This window comes from Mesocricetus auratus, unplaced genomic scaffold (assembly GCF_017639785.1).
Source record: "Mesocricetus auratus isolate SY011 unplaced genomic scaffold, BCM_Maur_2.0 Super-Scaffold_100010, whole genome shotgun sequence".
Taxonomy (NCBI): domain Eukaryota; kingdom Metazoa; phylum Chordata; class Mammalia; order Rodentia; family Cricetidae; genus Mesocricetus; species Mesocricetus auratus.
The window spans coordinates 67,784,603-67,806,940 of NW_024429194.1; the positions used below are offsets into that span (position 1 = coordinate 67,784,603).

Here is a 22,338-nt window from a genome sequence, read left to right on the forward strand (position 1 = left end):
TGATCCACTGTAATGCACTGGGGGACACTGGGCACATTGCTTAAGTTTGACTCATAGGGAGGGGGTAAAAGGGGGGTCATTGTGGAGGGAGGAGAGGAATGGAGGAGAGGAAGAGGAGAAGATGGAAGGAAATCCCTTGAGAAATGTCTTTGAAAAAAGAAAACTTTCAAAAACGTTTCAAAAACGACACCACCCCCACCCCCTTTTTCTCCTCTTAATAGGAACAGGCTGGACCCTTCTCCCCTCAGCAGGCATGGGGGGGGGTTGCCACTGGGGTTGGACTGGGCAGTGATTCAAATCAGATCTGGTAGCTTTCCTGAGGCGAGCGAGTCCTGCTTGTGTGTGTCAGGGGTGGAATGGGGTGGGGGGCGTCGTCTGGGATTCCTCGCTCGGGACTCTAAGCGTGTCCTGTCGCCCCTATGTGTAGCTCTCTCCTCGTGAACCTCTCATGTCTGTAGATGTGTGCCCAGAAGTCCCTCCCTGAAGTATAAATCACCCCGGCCTGTGTAAACATGGATGCACGCTCGTGTACGTTGTGTATGCACGGGTGCGTGCACTCAGGTATCTGGGTTTCCGGGAATTGTGCGCTGGGCGCAGCGCCGCGCGGCGGCTGGAGCTCGGCAGCCGCGCGCGGGTCCGACAGCGTCCCGCGTTCCGGGTTCGGCGCTGCCTCCCGGGGGGCGGTGTGCCGCGCCCCGCCGCGATCGGTGTCTGCAGCCAGCCTGAGTGCCGCTGAGCACAGCCTGCCGGGGTGGTGTGTCCCAGGGCCGTGAGCGCCGGCCCCCTCCCTCCCCTCCCCCTTGGCCCGCTCTCAGACTCAGATAAAGCATTTCCTTCCATTGTCATCCTACCCGGCCGGCCAGGCTGCCAGGGCCCTCCCCCTCTCGGCCCCCTCCCTTCCTCTCGCCGTCTCACAGTCGCTCCGCAGCCTCCGGCGACCGGGGGGGATGTGAGGCCGGCGCCCCGGCCCCCCCGCCCGCCATGAGCCCCCGGCTCTGAGGGCCCCGGCCCCTGGATGCACAGCCCCGGCGCGGGTGAGTACCGGGCGGCCGCCCCCGCCCCGCCCGCCCCGCCCTGCGCGCGGCACCCTGCGCCGCTCGCCCCAGCTCCGGCAGCGGCTGCGGCTGGGTCTCCGGCTGGTCCGGCTGGCTGGGTCCTCCGTGCGCACTCGATCGCGCCCGCTCGGCGGGGTTCTGGCCCGCTCGCGGGGCCCCGGGGCTGGTTCCGGGGCCAGAGAACTCCGGCCTCCTGCGGGGTGCCCACATCCGCCTGCTCCCGAGCAGCGACAGGCCCCGGGGAGGCACTTGGAGGCCCGGGGCCGCCTGTGCATGGGCCGGGTGTCCCGTCACCCTCCTCTCGGGGATCTGGGAGGCACGGACGGCCGCCGAGGCCCGGGGAGGAGGCGGTGCTCCGTGGCGGAGGGTTTGGAAGCGGGAGGGCAAATGGTAGGACCCGCTGAACTGGGGCCGGATTTGTGGGGCTGGACATCAGCGCCCCCATCTCGCGTAGCCGGGCAGGGTCCTCCTCAGATCCAGTGGCCAGGGAAAACGACCCCTGGAGGGTATTGGGCTGGGAGATATCTGTGAGCATAAAACCCTATCCTTGATCACCCGTCGGAGTGAAGAGACACCTGTGCCCAACTGAGCTGTGAGGGTAGTACCCTTAAAGGTGTGGGAAAGTGGGGGCTGCCGGTTGTGTCCTGAGCTGTAGGGAGGTGGGAAGCTGAATATGTGCCCCCAGGTCTGTTAGTGCCGACAAGTATGAGAGCTCTTGTTCTCACAAATCTGGCAGCTGAGCTGTCTTTCCACTACCACAATTCCTCGGCCAGTAAGTTGGAAGAAAACCTGGGTCCTGCAGGTCACCTAATGTGTCCCACTTCCTTCCCACTGGCTGCCAGTGTGGGGCCCATGCGGGCCGGCCACTGGGGCCCTTCACTGTCCTTGCTGGCGGTCCAGCATTCCCAAAAGCCTCCTGCATCTGGCGTTGGCTGGCCTGCTGCTAACTATCTCTTTCCCACATCCCAACTCAGCATCTGCTTGAGGCCCAGCTCTGCCTGCCAATTTTTAGGGCGATAATAGGACATTGGCCCTCGGTGGCCCTGATGAGAGCTCAACATCTGGAATCAGGAGCTAGTCCCCCAGACTTTTCATTGACTTATGGGACTTTGCTCCAATTCCTTGCCCAACCATTGGAGACTATGACTCTGGTTGGTCCCTACCCTCTAACTTGTACTTAGGTGACCCCTTTCTGCCCAAGAGGGCTCCAGTAGGCTGTCGTACACATGCCTCCTTGCTATGCCAGCCCTTTCACGCCTTCTCAGCCGCTTTTCCATCTGCTGCAACCCATCCCTTCTCTCCCACCTCCTTGCTCTGTAGTTCGCCTGCCATCTGCCCTCAGTAACTAAGTCATCTTCTTCTTTACAGTCACTCCTGAGGGAAACTGAGGCACAGAGCAGTTCCACTGTGTGGTACCCAGATGAGTGAGTTTGGAACAAGTCCTGGATCCACCCATTGGGACTGGGGTTTGTCTCCCTACATTTAGTACTCTGATGTCCTCTCAAGCTAGCCCTCGAAACGTTGGGAACTAACTGTGCGTCTGAATCCTCTGTCGCTCACTTCGGCCCCTGGGATGGATATTCTCTACATATCGGACATACGCTGAGATTTTGAGGCAGAGCAGGTTTTGCACCTAAGATGGTCGGCCCATTTAAGCTCATTTTCCTAATAATTAACATCATGGGGGGGGATCCTAAGTCCCCTTCCCAGCGCTCAAAACCGGAGGGACTACTCCCCAAATAACCAGTCAGTGTTCAGTAGGGAGTAGGAGGGTGGGAGGGGATGGGGGGGAGTATTATGTCCTTGCCTCGGGAATAATGAATGTCTAATGAATGTCGCCTGTAGTGCCTGTTGGCTTGGTTGACATGGGATGGGGAGTCAGGACCCTTTTATAGCTGTAGGCACACTTCCCAGGACTGGGGAGATGAAACCCATCATCTCTTCTCCGCCTTCTTTGCCCCTGACTTTTCTTTGGGAACTAGTAGTTTGAAGTTGGCAGAGGCCTGAGAGAAAGATGAGCTAAAACAAGACCCAGGGTCACCCAGCCAGGGAATGGCAACAACCAGACAGACCTCCTGCCCCTGCCAGTGCCTGTTCTTGCCCAAGCTCTTCCTTCGTCAGATGTGGTCTGGAGCCTCCAGAGGAGTATGGGGTATTGCAAGGCTTGAGGGCATGTCCCCCTGGAGGCGCCAGCTCCGGGACTGCGAATTTGTATATGTTGGATTTGTTCACTAGATGGGGCACTTCCTCTGGGGCAGGAAGCCTTGATTTCCTGTGTTGGGGGAGTAGGGACTGGGAGTGAGGGGCCCACTGGGCCATCCCTGGTGTTGTTTGGAACCACAGAAGGGCAGAGCTTTTGCTTGAGGCTGTTTCCCTAGTCCAGGGGAGGCAGGAAGGAGAGGTCTGGCTAGGAGGCCCAGGCTGAAGCTGGAGAAGGCTCTGAGTGCCACGAGATGGGGGTGGGTAACACAGCAGGAAGCATGGTCAGCAGGTGACCCTGCCGGGTATTGTGTTCCTTATAATATTTTCCCTGTTTCTGTGGTAACGTTCCATGGGGGCCTTAGGCCTTAGGGCTGCAGGAAGGTGCTCCAGACAGCCCTTTCCTTAGTGGCCCACATATTAGGAATCCCGGGGTCTAGCTTACTCCCTAATCCTTTTGGCTCTGTAGGACCAGGACCTGGGAATCCAGACAAGTGGTCTGCCTGACCAAGCACTGACTTGGGGGAGGTGAGAAGAGGCCCCACAGTATCTCCTGGCAAGCAAGGGAAGCGAAATAGGGTGGACTAGTGGAGGGCTCCAAGCAGACTGAGAACACTGACTTCAGCTTCTGCCTCCTCTCCCCACTGCCCTCCTCCAGTCAGTCATTCGAGGGGTGGAGGACAGCCTGCTGCCTGGGGCAAGGGGTGGGGGTGGCAGAGGCAGGGGGGATGTTTTCATCAGCAGAGCATAGCTCCTTTGGTTCTGGACTTGTTCCCAGAGGCAAAATAAATTCAGGATAGCATCTGTTTAGTGTGAGTCTCCATGTGATATGTGTGTATGCCCTGGGTGTGTGGTGGGTGTCTGTGTTTGCCCAGGGCTGTATATGTCGATGCAGCGGTTCCATGGCAATCTGTGATCCATGTGCTGGCTCTGTTGGGTGTTTGGGAGTAGGCACACATGTGGCACAGATGTGTGTCTCCTGTGTCTTGTGCACCTTTGTAAGTTACGGCGCTGTGTGGGGTATACAGAGCCTATGGATTGGTTTTAGGGGATGGGAACCTATATAGGAGCTGCTTTTTCGTAACTGTCCAGATGTTAACCTGTAAACCCTGTCCATGGTTCTCTCTCTCTCTCTCTCTCTCTCTCTCTCTCTCTCTCTCTCTCTCTCTCTCTCTCTCTCTCTCTCTCTGTCTTTCTCCTTTCTTCAAGACAATCTTTCTCTGTGTAGTCCTGGCTGTCCTGGAACTCGCTCTGTAGACCAGGCTGGTCTCAAACTCACAGAGATCCAGCTGCCTCTGCCTCCCGAGTGCTGGGATTAAAGGTGTGCGCCACCATGTCCAGCTTCCCGTCCATGGACTTTAAATGCCAGTTACTGGACTAGTTGCTCCAGGATCATGTGAGGAATGTGTTTTTCCCCCTCAGGCCCTATTCCCACCATCTGCCCAGGTCTGCAGGAGTGGGCTGAAGAGCCTGCCTTTTCACTTGCCTGGTGGGAGATTCTGATGCCAAGACTCTTCAACCACAGACCTGGGCCAACCTTTTCATTTATTTCTGTGGAGGAGACAGACCTGCATGTGTGTGGCATGTCTGAGGTTGCCGGGATACTTAGGGAAGGAACTCAAACACAATGCAAGCCTCCTAAGACTGGTCCACGACTTAGTGTGACTTAGTGTGGGTGCCTGTGTGTACACTCAGGCATGGTGAAGGGAGCCAGGCAGTGCCGTCCCGTGTAGATGCTGCCTCAGAGCGGCACAGACTTTTCCTTTCTAGCCTTGTTCTTGCTACTCTGAAACCCTGCAGAATCACACTGGCAGCCAGGGAGCCTCATGTATCAAGCTGGTCACTCGACAGTTCGGCCATTTGTTACCAGACTTGCGGAGCCCTGTGCCGTGCACTGGACACAGGTGTGCCGGGAGCACAGAGGTATTGCACCTGAGCTCTGCCTGGGAACAAGAAAGCATGGGCAGGGTTGAGGAGATGAATAGTTGCACGTTGCGCACGGTGATAAGCCCTGCGAAGGAAATGAACGGCCGCAGCAATAAAAAAACAACAAGGTGGGACTTCCTTAGACAGGGTGGCCAGAGGAGGTCTGAGTGACATTGACACCTTTTCTTCCCAGACTAGAACTGAGTCTACACAGTCTGCTAAACCCCCGTAGCCCCAGGTAGGGATCTGGGCTGAGCTCTAGCTGAGAGCTGGAACTGGAATGCCCAGTCTGGTGGACAGCTGACTAGTCTTTCCTCATGCAGCCCCCCCCCCCGTCCTGTCCCCCCAGGTTGACAGGGGCAGAGAAGCTTGAGCCACCACATAGGGCTCAGGTTAAGGTTAAGAGCTTGGCAGACGGTCAGGAGCCCCCAAGCACCGCCCATTCCTGACCCTCCTACTCCAGATCCCTCCTACCTCATTCCCTCCCCACCTTCTCAACCTGGGGAACCACTGTGCCAGGCCCCTCCCTTCTGAGCTGGCCGCCTCTATGGCCACTGGGGTTTATTTATCTAGTTCAGGGTCATCAAGGAGAGGGGGCGGGTCAAGGCTCAGAGTGGACCTGGGTCCTGGGAGATAACAGAAATGGGAGGAGGGGCCGTGTGTAGGGAAGACCCAAGCATAGGAGGTTTTCTTTCTATGCCCTCACATTTGCTCCCCAAACTGGATGATTCTCAGACCAGAGGGGCAGAGGGGTCTGGTTCAAGCCATCTGCTTTACTTCCGCCAGAAGGAAGTACCCCCTTGGGTCCACCTGCAGGCTTGCCCCTGCACCCCTCTCTCAGGAGTTTAACTTTCACATCAGCAATTTGGCCATAACCTTCCTGCTGTCGGCCTGCAGTCTTCAGACCTCTTCTCTCTCTCTCCTCAGTAGAGGGTTTTCCCTTGAAGACCCAGAGCTTCCCACTGGCACAAGAAAGTGCAGCCCCGAGGGATTGGAGGAGCCTAGAAGAGAAGAGGTCTGCTTCCCTCCCCTTTGCTTCCTCTCTTCAGGCGCCTCAAGTGCCTTCCTTCCTTAGCCTTCCAGTCTTCCGTGCCCCAGCTGCAGGCTCCTATTGGGGGTGGGGGAGCGGAGGAGGCAGATCGGACTCAGTGACCCTACCCTATCCCCAGGCCGCTTTCCTTCTCCTCACATTGCCAGGCTGAGATGGGAAACTCTGGTGTCCTAAACCCTCGGCTTCAAAAGCTGGGAATAACCAGGGAACTCCCATTCCCCTGCCTTCAGTTTAGCTCCCCGCGGAGCTGAATCCAAGGAGCCCACTCCTTTTTCCTACAGTAACCCACAACCTAGAAGTCCGGTTCCCTTTCTGCAGCCCTCTGGATGGCCGGGAGGAGCAGGGCAGCCTGGGAGGTACAGGTTCGGAAAGAGTCGGGGTGGGGGAATTCGGAGACTGGGCTGTAACCGACTTGTTTCCGGGGCATCCGCTGCGCCCTCCGGGGCCTTCGGGTTGTAGAAGTGCTCTCAGAATGACAGACTGGTGCCACCGGGTTGGGGCAAGGGGGTGGGGGTGAAGGGGGGGAGCCCCAGGCAAGGGGGGAGCTGGAGGGTTAAAAATAGCAGCAGTCGGGTTTCGGTTAGCAAATGTGGAGGCGGGGAGCTGGAGGCGCGGCAAACGGGGCTGTGCTTCCCCTGGGTCCCGGAGTGAGTCACCGTGGAGAGCTGGTGAGGCAGCAGACTGAGCACCCTCACCCTGCCGCTCTGCACGGGGTTGCACGCAGGGAGCCCAGGGCTCAAAGTAGATAAGGCTCTGGGCCAGAAGGGTTGGGTGAAATGGAGAGGACTGAAACCCAAGGCTAGTGGGGTAGCTGTGGGGGCTTGTGTGAGGATGCTGAGGCTTCAAAGTCTGTTTCCTCCTGGCTTTTCCGGAGGAGCCGTCGTCATGGGAGTGTAAACTCTTGGTGGAGTCTAAAACATCCTGTGCCAGTGGCAAACCCAGCGAGAGGTGCTTCCAGTAGGGGCAAGAGGAAAGAATGGTTGGCCTGGGCTGAATTTCTCTATCTCCAGCGACAGGCTAAGGTACAGGGTACCTTCTTCTCTGCGACTCCGTTTCTTTATTGCTAATGTGAACATGATTATGTTTTCAATCTCACAGAGTTGCTATAGAGATTAAAGGAGATAGTGTACGTGACTTATGCCATGTCTGGTAGGAAACCGGTGCACGCTGAATACTCATCCTTATTATTGGTGTTATTGTTCATATTTTTGAAGGTCAGAAATAGAGAATGTTGGATGTATGACAGAACGGGGCCCAGCCCCAGTTCACAGGAAAAACCAGGCCAAATTCCCTGCTCTAGATTCCTCCACCCTTGTGGGCCTGGAACAGCAGGAGTCTATAGCCAATAGTCACAGGGTGGACCCCTGCTTCTCTCTCGTTCACTCCCTTTCCAGAGAAGCAGGGTGAGGGGGGGACTCCAGGCCTCATAGCCAGCTGGCTTGTCAAGGAGACTGCCTTGCCATGCTGGGCAGATAGCCCCTTAATGGCCTCCTATGTGGAGTACCTTGCCAGCATCTGCTAATGGTGACCTTTCTTTTAGCTCCTCCATGGCAGCCCTTAGGAGGGTGAAGCAAAGGAGGGTGACAGCAGCTGTATTCCCAGTGCACTGGCCCTGGAGGAGACATGAGGCATTGCTTTCAGGAAATATCATTATTCAGCTGACAGGCATTCAATTAAGAAAGGCCCGACTTTGCTTAGCTTGGGCTAGGCCCTCAGCATGATTCACAGGAGGCCGATGCCCAGCGCGTGTAGATGACATGGGTTCCCTGGGGAGACGGGGGTCCAAGAATATGTGGAGTGCAATCCTTGAAAGCCCCGTAACCTGGTTTGCAGGAGACCCCTGGTCATGTGTAGACTTTGCTTAGGGTGTGCACATATATGTGTGTGTACAATGAATTCTTACCGCAAAAGAAACTTCTGCAGAGACAGACAATACAGGGCAACAGCATTAATGCAAAGGAGAGCATACTGCCGAACTCCACATGGGAAGCCCTGGGCCCCCAGCATATACCTTTCCACTTTCTCGTGTACCCCTAGAAGCTCTTTTTTTGCTAAAATGAGATTGCGCTGTGTGTGCTGTTTTTTTTGTTTTGTTTTTTCTTTTCTTTTCTTTTTTTTTTTTTTGGTCAGCGATCTCTACCTTCCTGTGTATCATCATCATCTCGCCCAGTCTCCATTTGGCTAGAAATTGTCTTTGAAGTTACTTTGTTGGTACTAGTTGCTCAGGACCACACAATACATCTGGCTGCTGAATTCCCTGAAGGCTGTGTAAGCACCCTAGCTGGAGTTGTGGTCTGGAGAGATCTTTGGTAAGTGTCAGGGGCAGTCCTGGTCTCAGAAGGGAATGGGATTGCACAGAGGATCTGCTTGATAGACTTCTGCCATCTTCCAAAAATAACAGGAGGAGAATACTACGGCATGCCTGGATTTGGGGATGTCTGGGGTATTTACTGTCATTAATATTAATGTGGCATCTCAGTGAGTGCCAGCATTCATAGCTCGTTGCTATTCACAGACTCCAGATGCCTCCCATTTGCCTGGTGTGTACTAAGAGCCCACCCCCAGGCCAATGGGAGGACAGGGTCTGTGGCCGGTGCCCTCCACCTTCTCCAAAACTAGGGTTACTTCACTGTCCTGAGTGTGGGTGTTTCTTTCTGCACTAGTGGGTGTCCCCACCCTTCCACCTGCCCAGGGTCTGCCCAGGGGAGAGGCTTGGGAGTGAGGCTGTAGCCTTCCAAAGGAATTTATTCTGAGTACCAGTCTTAGGGTGACTTGCTCTGGTTATGCAACTGGAATTTCCTACGGGACTTGACAGTTTCCAGAATACTCTCGCAGCATGTGATCCTCTCAGGCAGCCCTGGGAGGTCTGCTTGTTTAGTTATATACCCTGCTGGAAGCAGCTTACAGGAAGCGAGTAAAATGGTAAAATGCACATTCAAGAAACTGGGGAAATAAAAGATGAATGAGGAAGTGAAGGCGAGCTTCCTAGAGACAAAGACACGGGAGGGACTCAGCAGAGGTGGTGTTGGTTATTTGGTGTGTTTTGGGCAAAGCATCTCGTGCCTTGTGGAAGTGTGCCAGTGCCGGGAGTCGCTTCACCGTCCTATGTGTCCCTTCGTGGCCTCTCTTCACCACCTATTAGGAGGCATCTGTGCCAGTGTGCTGATCACAAGCTTAGGTTTTGGAAGCCCAAGCAAGTTTTCTCCCTTCTTCCCTCCCTCCTTTTCTCTCCCCTCCCCTCTCTTTTGCTTTCCTTTCTCTTCTGTCTTTTGTGAAGCTGGGGATAAGCCCAGGGCCTCGCTCTTGTTAGACAAGCTCTCTGTGGCTTAAGCCACACTGCCCTTTGCATGTTTCCCAAGTTTCCTTTGTAAGAGCACTAACTGTGGTGCTGCTACCAACTGTGGTGGAAATAGGTTGTCGGCATTAATATGTGCCTGTTGGTCATTATCAATACTAGCGGTTACAATCTTTCATATTGATGGTTAGAGTAGTGTGCCGAGTAACTTGGACCTTTCCCCTGCCAGCTCAGGACTAGGCTGGGACACCTTTGGGTGGCTCATGTGGAGGGCACTAAGAAAGCCCTTCTCCAGGCAGCGGGGAAAGGCAGGACTCAGGAGCAAGCAGGAGTGGGGTGCACAGATAGGCCCAACCCAATGGCAACCCTCAAGGGGGGAAAAGACACCGCCCCCAGAGGCAGCATTGGGGTGGTGACTGTGCTTCCTGTTGGGGCAAGCAGTTGAGAAAGGCTGGCTGGAACTGGCTGCTGGGTGAAGTGGGCACCGGGGGCTGAGGGAGTGGTGGGGAGGGGGGAGGGGGAGGAGAGAGACAAGGCAGAGGCTGACAAACCCTAAGCTTGTAGCCCCCACGTTACAGATGGGGTCTCAAATCTTGCCTGCATAGGATGTTTGCCTTGTGATAGAAAAAAAAAATAGTGACTAGACTTTGTAGTGAACTTCCAATAAGATTGGAGCTACCGGACCAAGGGAGTTGTGAGTGAAGGTAGAACTTACTTAGATCTTACGTGCCTGAGGGCTTTCAGTGCCTGGAAATACCAGGGCAGTCTGGACCGGGCAGCCTGTCTTCTCAGGTGGGCAGGGCATTTCAGAGCAGGCCAGGTCGCAAGGCAGGCCCTGGAGATGGGGAGTGGTGGCTTGGAGAGCCACCCTGAGGAGGTGTGTGCTCCTGCTCCACAGAGGGAGTTCAGAAAGGCTAAGGAGTGGTCCACGTTCTTTAGCAGGCAGCAGCAAAGCTTTAAAGAGTGCCATGCCTTCAGGCAGATGACCCAGACCTCTGCCTCAGGGTTCCTGAGAGGCCACCAGAGGAGGAATGAAGTGGTAGGTAGGTGACGGAGAGCCAGGGGGCACACTGCCACTCCTGGGAAGCTTGAGCTGCCACAGCCATGGTGACATCTACTTCCTGTTTGATTCATCTCAAACAGGGGGGCTGGGGAGGGGGAGAGGCTGGCTCCTGGCTCAGGCCACCACTGTGTGGGGCTGTTTACAACAGCCGCGTGTGGGATTCCCAGAAAGGGACTCCAAACCGGATATCCTGTGGCTGCAAAATACCCAGGTGTCAAAAGCTAAAAATAACTGCCCTAGAGCCCCAGCCACCCGGAGGTGGAGGAGAAGGGGGCCTGTTCACTACGGGGTGCGGGGGCAGCCTGAAGCCAGCACTCTGATGTCTGGATGTCCAACTTGCCATGCCAGCCATCTCCTTCTCCCCATCCCCTTGGAGCTGCCCCCAGACCGCCATCTGTGTAGGCAACCATCCCAAGCTGCCCATCTGCCAGCTGAGCCTGTGTCTACAGTACCGTTTGTTTTGGGGCCTCCTGTAAGAGGCTATAGGAGGGCTTGAAAGCCTCTAGAGCAGCGGTTCTCAGCCTGCAGGTTGAGAGCCCTGGGGGTGTTGAATGACCCTTTCACAGGGGTTGCCTAAGACTATTGGAAAACACAAGATATTTGCATTACGATTCATAGCAGTAGCAAAATTACAATTGTGAAGTAGCAATGAAACCATTTTATGGTTCAGGGTCACCACAACATGAGGAGTTGTCTTAAGGGGTCACAGCATTAGGAAGGTTGAGAACCCCTGATTTGGAGAAGAGATGCAACCACTGAGTAGAAAAAATGGAGCAGGTTCTCCTCTGAACCCCCAAACCTGTAGCTAACAGTCCTGTCATTGCTTGGCTTCTACCAAGTCCAGTTCCTGCAAGTGACTCTTTGGGACTGAATTCATGGACTCCCACAGGTAACTGAGACAGCCTGTGGCCTCTGCCCTGCATAGGCCTGGGGTTGCCGCTAGCACACTCTGGAGGTGAAGAGCTTTCTTTGCCGTGTTTGCCCTGCACTGGTCAGCTGAGAGGCGTGTTAGTTCTAGAGCCATCATGCTATGCGACCTCAGGTCTTTTGCACTTGCAAAATGTGCCTGAGTGTATGTATGTGCACAGTGTGTGTGCAGGAACCCAAGGAGGTCAGAAGAGGCCTGGGATCCCCTGCAACTGGTGTCACAGACAGTGGTGATCTGCCATGTGGGTGCTGGGAACCGGACATTGGTCCTCTGCTAGAGCAGTAAGTGCTCTTAATGCCTGAGCCATCTCTCCAGCACCTGACCTCAGGTTATTTAATGCTGCTGGGTATTAGTCTACCCATCTAGATAGCAGAGGTAAAAGCAGTAACCTCGTGGGGCTTGTTAGCATTGGGTAAGTTAGCAGATGAAGGGCACTTGGAGAAACTAATGCCGCTACCTCACTACAGTTTGGGTGGAAGGGAAAGGGAAGCCCCTGCTGTTGGGAGGGTAGGGGCAAGTGATGGAGCTGAGGACATGTGCAAGGCAAATGCCTATGTTTGAGGAGGGGGGTGCACTGGGACCAGAGTGCGGGCTCTTCTGGGTTTGGAGCGGACAGAGTAATGGGCAGCTGTGTGGCATATGGATGACCACAGCTGGCCTCTTTTGATTGCAGATGGGGCAGGTAAAGCTCTACCAGATGTTGTTATGTATCTAGCTCTCCCCACCTGGTCTCCTAGCCCAGTCCCCTCACTTGAGAGCCTACTGACTGTCCCCTAGGCTCTGGCTAAACCTGAGCAAGAAGCAGTTCAGAACCCAGACCATGAAGTTTTGGAAGGTGGGGGTGGATACAAGAAACTGTTTTAAAAAGATCTAATTCAAAGAAAATTTTAGGGCATCTAGATTGAGTGAGAAATGTGTATTCTGTCATACATTTTTAGGTTATTTGTTTTTTAATAACTGTAAATACTATGCATTTTTAATTCTTTTTTTAGATTGTAATATAAAGTAGTAATATATTTTTTTAAAAAGTTGTGTGTGTGCCTGGGTGGTGGTGATGCACGTCTTTAATCTCAGCACTTAGGAGACAGAGGCAGAGGGATATCTGTGAGTTTGAGGCCAGCCTGGTCTACAGAGTGAATTCCAAGACAGCCAGGGCTACACAGAGAAACCTTGTCTTGGAAAAAAAATTGTTTGCGCACATACAGGCGTGCATGTATTCATGCATGTGTGAGCATGAAGGTGTGTTTTCATGTATGTGTACATGTACAGGTGTATTTGTGTGCTCGTGTGTATGGAGTACATGTGTGTGGAAACAAAGGCCAATTTCAGGTGGTTTCTCAAAAGACATGTTTTTTGTTTTTTCAGTTTTTCGAGACAGGGTTTCTCTGTGACTTTGGAGGCTGTCCTGGAACTAGCTCTTGTAGACCAGGCTGGTCTCGAACTCACAGAGATTCACCTGGCTCTGCCTCCCGAGTGCTGGGATTAAAGGCGTGAGCTGCCGCAGCCACTGCCACCGCCGCCGCCGCCACCACCACCACCACCACCACCTGGCAAGACATGTTCTTTTGAGACAGTCTTTTACTAGAACTTAGGGATGGTTAGGCCACTGAGTCCCAGGGATCCTCTTGTCTCTGCCTCCCTAGTACTAAATTGTAAGTGTATGTCGCTACAGCCAGCTGGCTTTTTAAATTTTTATTTTATTTTACGTGTAGGAATGTTTGGCTTATGTGTATGTCTGTGTATAATGTGTGTACAGTGCCTTCAGAGGCCAGGAGAAGGTGTCTGATCCCCTGGAACAGTCACAGACAGTTGTGAGCCACCATGTGGGTGCTGGGAATTGAACCCAGGTCCTCTGAAGGAGCAGCCAGTGTTATTATCCAGGGAGCCATCTCTCCAGCTCTTATACCCCGGCTTCTCATGTGGATGCTGGAGATTAAACTTGTGTCCTCCTGTTTACACTGCAAGAAGTTCACCAACCAAACTATTGCCTTGGCCCCTAAAAAATATTTTAAAGCCATTGACATTTTACCCCCAGAAGTATATGTTCTTTTTCTTTTTTTTTTTAAGTCAGCTAAAGGAACTAGGTGGTGATGGCACACATCTTTAATCCCAGCGCTTGGGAGGCAGTGGCAGGCAGATCTCTGTGAGTTCTAGGTCAGCCTGGTCTACAGAGCGAGTTCCAGGACAACCAGGGCTATATAGAGACCCTGTCTCAAAAAACGAAACAAACAAATCAATTAAAGGCTGATTGTGGTAGCCTGTACTGTAATCCTGGCACTTAGGAAGTGGGCCACATAACGAGTTCTAGGCCATCCAGGGTTACATAGTCATTTTCAGGTCAGCTAGGGCTCCATATTGAAAACCTGTCAAAAAAGAGTTAACTAAAGATGGAGGCATGTTCCCGTGTTCTACATGCCTGTGGACTATTACTCAGGAAGCCGAGGCAGGAGGATTAAGAATTGGAGGTCAGGCTAAGCTGTATTTCATGTTTCTTTGCTTGATTTTGGAAGAGAGGCTCTTCTCTGTAGCCTCAAAGTATTGATTCCCGTCTCAGCCTCATTATAGGTGAGGGCTGTTTGAAACTGTTGGAAAGCAGGAAACAGGGCTCAATAGCTGAGTCTCCTGAGCCCAGCAGCTCTGTGGCCCCTGGAGGGAGTCATCACCTGTGTCTGGAATCACTTGTCACACTGGTCTGCCTGGGCTCCTGCTGGTGAACCAGCATCCTTCTCACACCTCTGTCTGCCACCACAGTGTTGGTCTGCGAGTTCCTAGGTTAAGTCAGATGCCTGGAAGAAGAGCCGTTTACCCATGGCCCTGAAAAGCCTCTTAGAGGCCTGACAACCATGGCATGCCTTCTCCTTGGTTATTCTTGGACTCCCCTGGGGCCCTCTTACCTCCTCTGCCAGTCCCCACAAGGAGTCAGGCTTTGCTCTTCCTGTGTCATGGCTGAGGTATAGGACTCAGCCCATAACCGAGGACCTTGGCCTGCTGTCTCTGTCTGCTTCCCCTTGCAGCTAAGGCCTGGTCTTCCCGGAACTTCCTTTCTAGCTAATAGCCAGGGACCAGGGATTTGAGACTGAACTGGGCTCAGGATTCTTGTCACCTTGTGGGGCAGATGAGGTCAAACCTAGGGCTTGAGACAGTGATGTAAGGCCTAGAAACCCAGCGTGTGGGGGCGGGGAACGGAGGGACACAGGGTGGAACCCCACGGTGTTCTGTCTAGTCTGGAGATTGCTCAGGGCTGTGATGGACCATGGTGGCAGAATAGCTGAGGCTCTTGATTCTGGTGACAGTAGAGACAGAAAATGCTCGGCCTCAGGAAGGAAACTTGTTAGTCCAGGTTCCCCACACTGAGCAAACTGCTTCAGCCCAATTGTAGTTGCTTTCAAAAGAGGTGGAAAATGGGGTGGGTAGCCAGTCTCCTGAGGACTCCCCAACCACAGTGTTCTTGGTTCCTTAGGTCGTTTTCTCCTTGTTTTTCATGTGGTTTGACCCTAAATGGATGATAGCCACCCTTTGAGGAAGGTGGCGAGGTCATGGGGGGGGGCAAATCCAAGATGGAATGGAATTGTAATGTAAGTTACTCCCTTTCTCTTCTCAACTCAGCCTTCGTAACGGCGTCATGAGATGCCTTTCCTCTTCATGCAGAGAAATATCCCCAGGTGTTTTGAACTCTGTGGTTCTTAGCAGAGAGCTAGGGAATAGAGAGGTGCTTTCTAGAAAGTGCTTTTGGATTCAGTCTCTTTACCTCCTTACCGGCATGCATGTGTGCACACATCCAGGTGGCTCTTCTGAGTAGAGCTTATGTCATAGGTCACCACCACAAACTATCCCTGCAGTCATCGTAACAAACCACAAGGCCCAAGGTTATGAGTTCTTCTCCTTTCCACAGAGCGCGGTGTCCAGACCTGTGGTTACCAGAGGCACGAGGCACGGAAGGTCTCACTGCTTGAAAGCGTGAAGGCAAGGGCAGGGGGAAAGTGCGAGTTAATTCCCAGGATGCAGGGACCTCTGGCTGGGCCTGACAGCCTATTTCTGTTGCTGTGGTAAATACCATGACCAAAAGCAACATGGAGGAGGCAAGGGTTTATATGGCTTACGGTTCCACATCATAGTGCATCCATCATTGAGGGAAGTCAGGGAAGGAGTTCAAGCAGAAACCCAGAGGTAGAAACCATGGAGGATGTTGCTTACCGTCTTGTTCTCTATGCCTCTCTCAGCTACCTTCCTTGTGCAACTCAGGGCCACCTGCCCAGGGGTGGCGGCACTGCTCTCCTCCATCAATTAGTGATTAAAAAAACAACAAAACAAAACAAAGAATACCTCACAGACATACCCTCGGGCCGGTCTGACGGGGGTGTTCAGCTGAGGTGGCCCCCTTCCCAGGTATGTTGACAACCAAAAGTAGCTGTTATACATGAAACTCACTAAGAGTCAGTGCAGAAACCTCTCAGGACCCGGGCCCCCAGAAGAAAGGGGGTCCCAAGACATCCAGAATGAAGATTATTCGGAAGAGGAGGTAACCTCTGGGATAGGTGTTCCTTGGGGATCACAAGCCTTTTGAAATAGTCATGTCTTAGGCAGGGAGTCCAGAGAGGATCCTTGTGTGTGATCAGCACCAAAGGGCCTCCTGTACCTTAAAAGATGTTGTAGTGCAGGTGATGATGACTGATAAACGCCACCATCCATACCATAATTAATGCTATGCTAAGGTGTGGGGACACTCAGTGCATGAGAAGTGAGGAGAGCGGATAGCATCAGCCCCGTCCCGACATGGGTTGGGCAGACCTCCAAAGATGGCTGGATTAATGGGTGGGGCAGCATGTCCGTACCAGGCATGAGTCCCTCCCACCTGGAGCCGAGTACAGGCCCAGAAAGCAGCACCCATCTCCTTCAGGAAGTGGCCTTGTGCACTAGGTCCGGTCTGAGGAGCACAGCCGCTAAATGCTGTAAATGCTGCCTGTGGAAAGTCCTCAGTTTCCTCGATCCTTGGGGTAGGGGGAGGTGTTCAGTGTTTACTATGAACAGGTGAGGTGTCTTGAGCACTTAACGCCTGGAGGCAGCCATTTCCAAAGAAAAGATTCCTAACCCAGGTTCTCTCAGAAAGGCTTAGTGACCCTTTTTTCTTAGACAGTCAAGTTGGCAAGACACGGAACGGGGCAGCTGGAGTAGAGGGCCCTATCCTGGGGCCCTTGGGGTGTGTCTCCCCTACTTCACAGCTCCTACCGGGTCTCTCCTGACCTGTGGCCGCAGCCCAGGCCTTTTCCAGTGAGACCATTCCTGTTCTAGACATTTACCTTCTGCTTCTCCGGGCCTGCTCTCCCCAGCTCTCTCCTGCCCTCCCCATCCACACGCTCCCACTTCTGGCCCTGTGCACCTCCCAGCCTGCTTCCCCCCCTCAGACTGTTGGGAATGTGCTTTGGCTGCCCAGGGAAGATAGTATCTGACCACATGAGGGAGGGCTGAGGGCACTGTTGGGTGAGCTGGGGCTTCCTGGAGTTCATCTTGTGCACCTTGCCCAAGCGCCGGAGTGGCTAGCTGACCCACTCAGTAGCTGGCTGCAAAGGCTGGAGATCCCACCAGCCGGCCTGGAGTGGCAGGGAGCTCGCCCTCCCCAGGGGCAGTAGCCCTCCTCCCTTGCCCTGCCCCAGACACACCTTCACCTTTCTGATTTCTACAAATGGCTCCCGGGTAAGTCGGGGAACCCACTTTCTCTGGGTGCTCCCTGCTGTCCTGGAACATCTCTGCTGTTACTCACACTTCCCGGAAGACTGGGTTACGGTGGGCTTCCTGTTGCTGCCTAGGTCTAGAATTGAAGCCTGAAGCTGTCCTTTCTCTGACTCCCTACGGGGGCTCACTGGACCTACCTAGTTATGTAGTGACTCCGCATGGCACGAAGAACTGAAAGGCCAGAGGACCTTAGCTCAGCTGTCCCGAAGCTTGGGACGGCAGGATGTACAAAAACAGAGAAAAGCCAGTGGTAGCAACATGTGACCCGTGCTAAATGAGAGAACCCTGACCTGTGGAGTTTATCCTGCTGCTCCAAATCACTGATGAACCTCACCTGTGTGAACCATCCAGGCCACTGAGGAACAATACCAAGATTTCCCCGTGATTCTGAGTTTATTGAGTGTCTGCCTTATGCCAGGCTACACTATTCTAAGTCCTGGGATGGTGAGCAATGGCAAACCAAAGCCAACCTTTGGGGCTTAACCCAGGCATAGTCCTTCCCGTGGACAGCTTACAATGCTGTGTGCGGCCAGCATGGAGTCCAGGAGGAAGAGGTGCTGCACGCTGGGCTTTGAGCAGTTAGTGAGGTTCGGGAAACAGAATGTAGGGGTGAGGAGACATTGTGAACCAAAGACCAGGGGGAAAAGGTTCTGGTTTATTATGGGATAAAAGGCACTGCCTGAGTTGGTGGCTTTGTTCCCATGAAGGAGACCAAGTTGAGGTAGGTGTTCATGGGAAAATGCCTGATGGAGGCTTCCCAGAGATCTTTAACCACTCCTGTACCTTGTCATAGGGCTAGCCCCCGCCAAATGCTAAGCCACCCTGACAGGCATTCCCAAAGTTCTGAACAGAGGCTGTCCTCTGTTCCTGGCATCCCTTTGCGCTGGCGGTGGTAACGCTCAGTGAAGAATGGTGGCAGCTTGTAGAGGCTGCTTCTAGTTTGCTGCGGCTGAAGCCACGGGCCTAGGTATGGTGCCCCCTGCACCATCAAGGGGATGGCCTCAGGAAGCCACTACACCAGAACTAGGGAATACAAGCCTCTCGTGGGTCAGGACTACGTTGCCAGTGGAGGCCCATCCTCAAGCAGAATGATGCTTGGGTAGCCATGTGAACAGGAGCAGGGGCACCAAATCCTGGCATTTGCTTACCGGGGGTAGCATCTGGATGCACAGTCTCAAATTGCTAAGTGACTGGAGGGCTGTGGTCGGCCTGGCTCAACTCTTCTTCATGTCCATCTCACAGCCAGTGTTGGAGTGACACCCCTTAGTGACAACATCCCACGAGTTCTTCCCTCGCTCCTTCCAAGGGAGGTGATTTCCTGAGTGTTGGTGGGAAAACAGAGCATTGGCCTTAACAGGACGAGACTCCATCCTCTTTCTGCCCCTTGCTGGGTGACTCTAGGCAGTCCCCCTCACGTTGGGACCTCACTTGGCTCCTCTGGGATAAAGGAGAGCAATAACTAGCTAGCATCCAGGGCAGGTGGACCGGGAGCTGAGTGGGTTTGGTTGCATGCATGCACCACAGATGTTAAGGTTATGATTGTTGTGGTTGCATCAGACCACAGGTCACATTTCCCCAACTCTCCCATTGGTGTTTCGCTGGGGATCGTCCCATTCCTCATCAGTGCCAGACCCCGAGGATAGTGTGGCTGCTCTGTAAGGGGATCCCTGAAGAAGGCCCCCGTGGGGAGTTTCTCCTCTCCTTGTACTCTCATCCTTTCCCTTCCCCAGGACCCCCCACCCCCCGCTGCAGCAGCAGCCCCCCCCACCTCTTAGCATCTCAGCATCCCGGGTTGCTTAGCCCGGCCTGGCCAGCTGGCTATGCTGGCATTGTCCCTGGTCTGCTGGCGAGCTATAAATAGCTCCTGCACCCACGGCCTTGGCAAGGTGCTCCTGGCGTGGGTGCAGAGGACACTGGAGAAGAAGCAGCTGAGCCTGCTGTCCTTGCCAGGCCAGGCCCACAGCTGGCTCGAATGCGAAGCAGGAGTCTGCACCACGAGCTCATGGGCCTGGTGAGCTGAGGAGCCTGCCCTGAAAGCAGGGTTTTGTAGACCCTAGGGGGCCAGCCAGGGCTGCTTGTGAGCTCCAGGCACTGTATCTGAATCCCAAGGACCAGGGTGGTCCAGAGCATGGAGAATGGCAGCCGAGGGGTGGGAGGCCCATAGACTGGGGGCTGGTTACCTGCCTGGTCTCTCCCTCCTTGAGCCAGGCTGACCTCATTCCTAGAAGGTCAAAGGCAAACAGAGAGCCTAGAACTGCATCACCATCTCAGGAAACCCCGTAAGCTTAGCTCCAGGCCAGTGGAAAAGCATTCCAGGGGGAAGACGCCATGCTTACAGCCCTATGGCTCAGTTCTAGCTACCAGCAATGGGAAGGGAGTGTGTCTGCAGACCTTCTTTCTCACAGGTAGAATGGAATCCAGGACCCACCTGTAGCTCACAGGCCCAGCTTATGTGAGGAAAAGGCCCCCTGAGGGTGTTTCTACAGTAGTCTGTCTGTGACCGTGTTCCTGCAGACTAGCCTTCCACCTGACTCTGCTGTGTGTCCCCAGGCTGCCCTGCCCTCCAGCCAGACACACCAGGCTCCCAGCCCCAGCCCATGGACCTGCGCGTGGGCCAGCGGCCCACAGTGGAGCCCCCACCAGAGCCTGCGCTGCTGGCTCTGCAGCACCCCCAGCGTTTGCACCGCCATCTCTTCCTGGCCGGCCTGCAACAGCAACAGCGTTCGGCTGAGCCCATGAGGGTAAAGATAGAGAACTCCCTAGACACATCCCAGCTTCCCCAGACCCTAGCCCCGTCCTTTACCCCTCCCTGAGCTGCTGGCTCTGTCCACAGCTCTCAATGGACCCACCAATGCCGGAGCTTCAGGGGGGACAGCAGGAACAAGAACTCCGGCAGCTTCTCAATAAAGACAAGAGCAAGCGAAGTAAGAGGGAGGCTTCTCCCCTGCCCTCCGCCAGGCGCTCAGGCCCCACCGTGGGCCTGGGAGGGGTGTGTGGGAGGGTCACCATGTACTGGGATGCCCTCCCTTCTGCCCATGAGCAGAAGCGGGGGTGGGAGTGTCTAGAGGCTTCACAGGAGAGGTGGGGCCTCGGGCGTAGCTCTGTGGCCTGAGGAGCCCCTGGTGTACTAACGTGTGGCTTGGACAGTGGGCAGAGAATGTCCCTAAGAGGCTTCCTATCTCCCCATTGCCAGCCTTCTCATTTCTCTGCCGCTACAGGTGCCGTAGCCAGCAGTGTGGTCAAGCAGAAGCTGGCTGAGGTGATCCTGAAGAAACAGCAGGCAGCCCTTGAGAGAACAGTTCATCCCAGCAGCCCCAGTATTCCCTACAGGTAGCTCACCATCCCTCAGGTCCTTTCTGTACCCCCTCCCCCCTACACACTCACCTGTGAGTGAGCGAGTGAGTAAGTGTGTGAGTGAGTGTGTGTGAGTGAGTGAGTAGTGAGTGAATGTGTCAGTGAGTGAGTGAGTGTGTGTGAGTGAGTGAGTGTGAGTGTGTGAGGAGTGAGTGTGAGTGTGTGTGAGTGAGTGAGTGTGTGAGTGTGTGAGTAGTGAGTGTGTCAGTGAGTGAGTGAGTAGTGAATGAGTGAGTGAGTGAGTGTGAGTGTGTGAGGAGTGAGTGTGTGAGTGAGTGTGAGTGTGTGTGTGAGTGAGTGTGTGAGTAGTGAGTGTGTGTGATTGAGTGAGTGTGTGAGTGAGTAGTGAGTGAGTGTGTCCGTGAGTGAGTGTGTCAGTGAGTGTGAGTGTGTAAGTGTGTAAGTGTGTGAGCGAGTGAGCTCATGTCCCCTTTCCTCCCCAACACCTACCACCTGCTTCTTACTCCGTGCCTAAACATGGCTCCCCAAGTCCCCCTCAGCGAGGACCCGCCTCCTCTCCCCTTTAGTTCCTTCCCCACATCTCACCTCAGGCTCTGCATGCACAGAAGTCCTGGTTCTTGCAAAGACTCTTACCACAGGAGACACTGAGTCTCCAGGAGGCCCTGAGCTTCCAAGGCCTGGGTTTTATACCTGGAGCAGAACATGTATGTTAGCACGGGTAATGCACTACTGCCACCTGGAGATGACTCCTGTCATGCTGGCTCCACACTGCCCGGCTGTGTTGGTGGCTGTTCTCCTGGCGGCTGGGCTCAGGAAGGCGTCTGTGCAGAGTGAGATTTCAAGGCCTTTGGGCGTCCCGGCTTCTGAAGTGGCCTTGACATTCATCCCCACAGAACTCTTGAGCCCTTGGACACAGAGGGTGCTGCCCGCTCCATGCTTAGCAGCTTCCTGCCTCCAGTTCCCAGCCTGCCCACTGAAGCCCCGGAACACTTTCCCCTTCGTAAAACAGGTGAGGGGCAGAGCTTCGTGGGGATTAGAGTAGGCCAAGGGATTTAGGTCAGGGGTATGAGACTGCGGGAGGACTGGGTCAGTTGGCACACCAGGTTTCTTTCCCCTAGCTTTGCTTTTTTTTTTTCTCTTCAACCCAGAGGTAGCTGGGAGGGAAGTTTGAGGGCACAGAAGAGGCCTGGTGTGGTGACGCATGCCTTTAGTCTCAGCACTGGGAGGCAGAGGCAGGCGGCTCTCTGTGAGTTTAAGGCCAGCCTGGTCTACAGAGTGAGACCCTGTCTCAAAAACAAAACTAGAGTAGAGTAGGGTAGCCGGCATAGCGATGGAGTGACACTTCGTCTGCAGTGTCTGAGCCCAACCTGAAGCTGCGCTATAAGCCCAAGAAGTCCCTGGAGCGGCGCAAGAATCCCCTGCTCAGAAAGGAGAGTGCCCCACCCAGCCTTCGGCGGCGGCCTGCAGAGACCCTTGGAGGTAGGGGCCAACAAGGCCATGGAGTTGTCCTCCTTACCCCCTGGTGTTGTCCCTTGGGGCCAGGTTCCACCCAGGTGGATGTTGCCACGGGGGATTGCTAAGTGTTGTGCAGGGTGTAACCCACACACCCGCCTGTGAGAGGGCTAGCTGAGCTAAAACCTAGCCCTATTGGAATAGTCTGCTTGGTTGACATTTGCTGGGGGAATCGGGAGCTGCGTGAAAGCAACCGTTCAGAGAACGCTGTAGGCTAGTGGTGATCTGACAGCTTTCTGTTCCTCTAGGGAGAAAGCAGAAATA

The 22,338-nt window shown here is 54.3% G+C and overlaps 1 protein-coding gene across 7 annotated transcripts in view; it reads left to right on the top strand.

Annotated features, from left to right (window-relative positions):
• Positions 1-815: 815 nt before the first annotated feature.
• Positions 816-22,338, top strand: part of Hdac7 (histone deacetylase 7) — a 35,669-nt gene continuing 14,146 nt past the window's right edge. For 4 of the 7 annotated variants that reach the window (XM_021225497.2, XM_021225496.2, XM_021225498.2 and 1 more), the window contains exons 1-5: positions 19,798-19,988; positions 20,081-20,171; positions 20,466-20,577; positions 21,456-21,571; positions 21,916-22,041. In XM_021225497.2, coding sequence (XP_021081156.1) covers positions 19,845-19,988; positions 20,081-20,171; positions 20,466-20,577; positions 21,456-21,571; positions 21,916-22,041 — 589 coding nt within the window. In that variant the 5' untranslated portion in view covers positions 19,798-19,844. Of the gene's footprint in view, positions 1,035-6,840; positions 8,541-13,706; positions 19,259-19,797; positions 19,989-20,080; positions 20,172-20,465; positions 20,578-21,455; positions 21,572-21,915; positions 22,042-22,338 lie in introns of those variants that run through there. The other 3 variants (XM_005067158.4, XM_040753895.1, XM_013111178.3) reach the window with 3 other exon arrangements.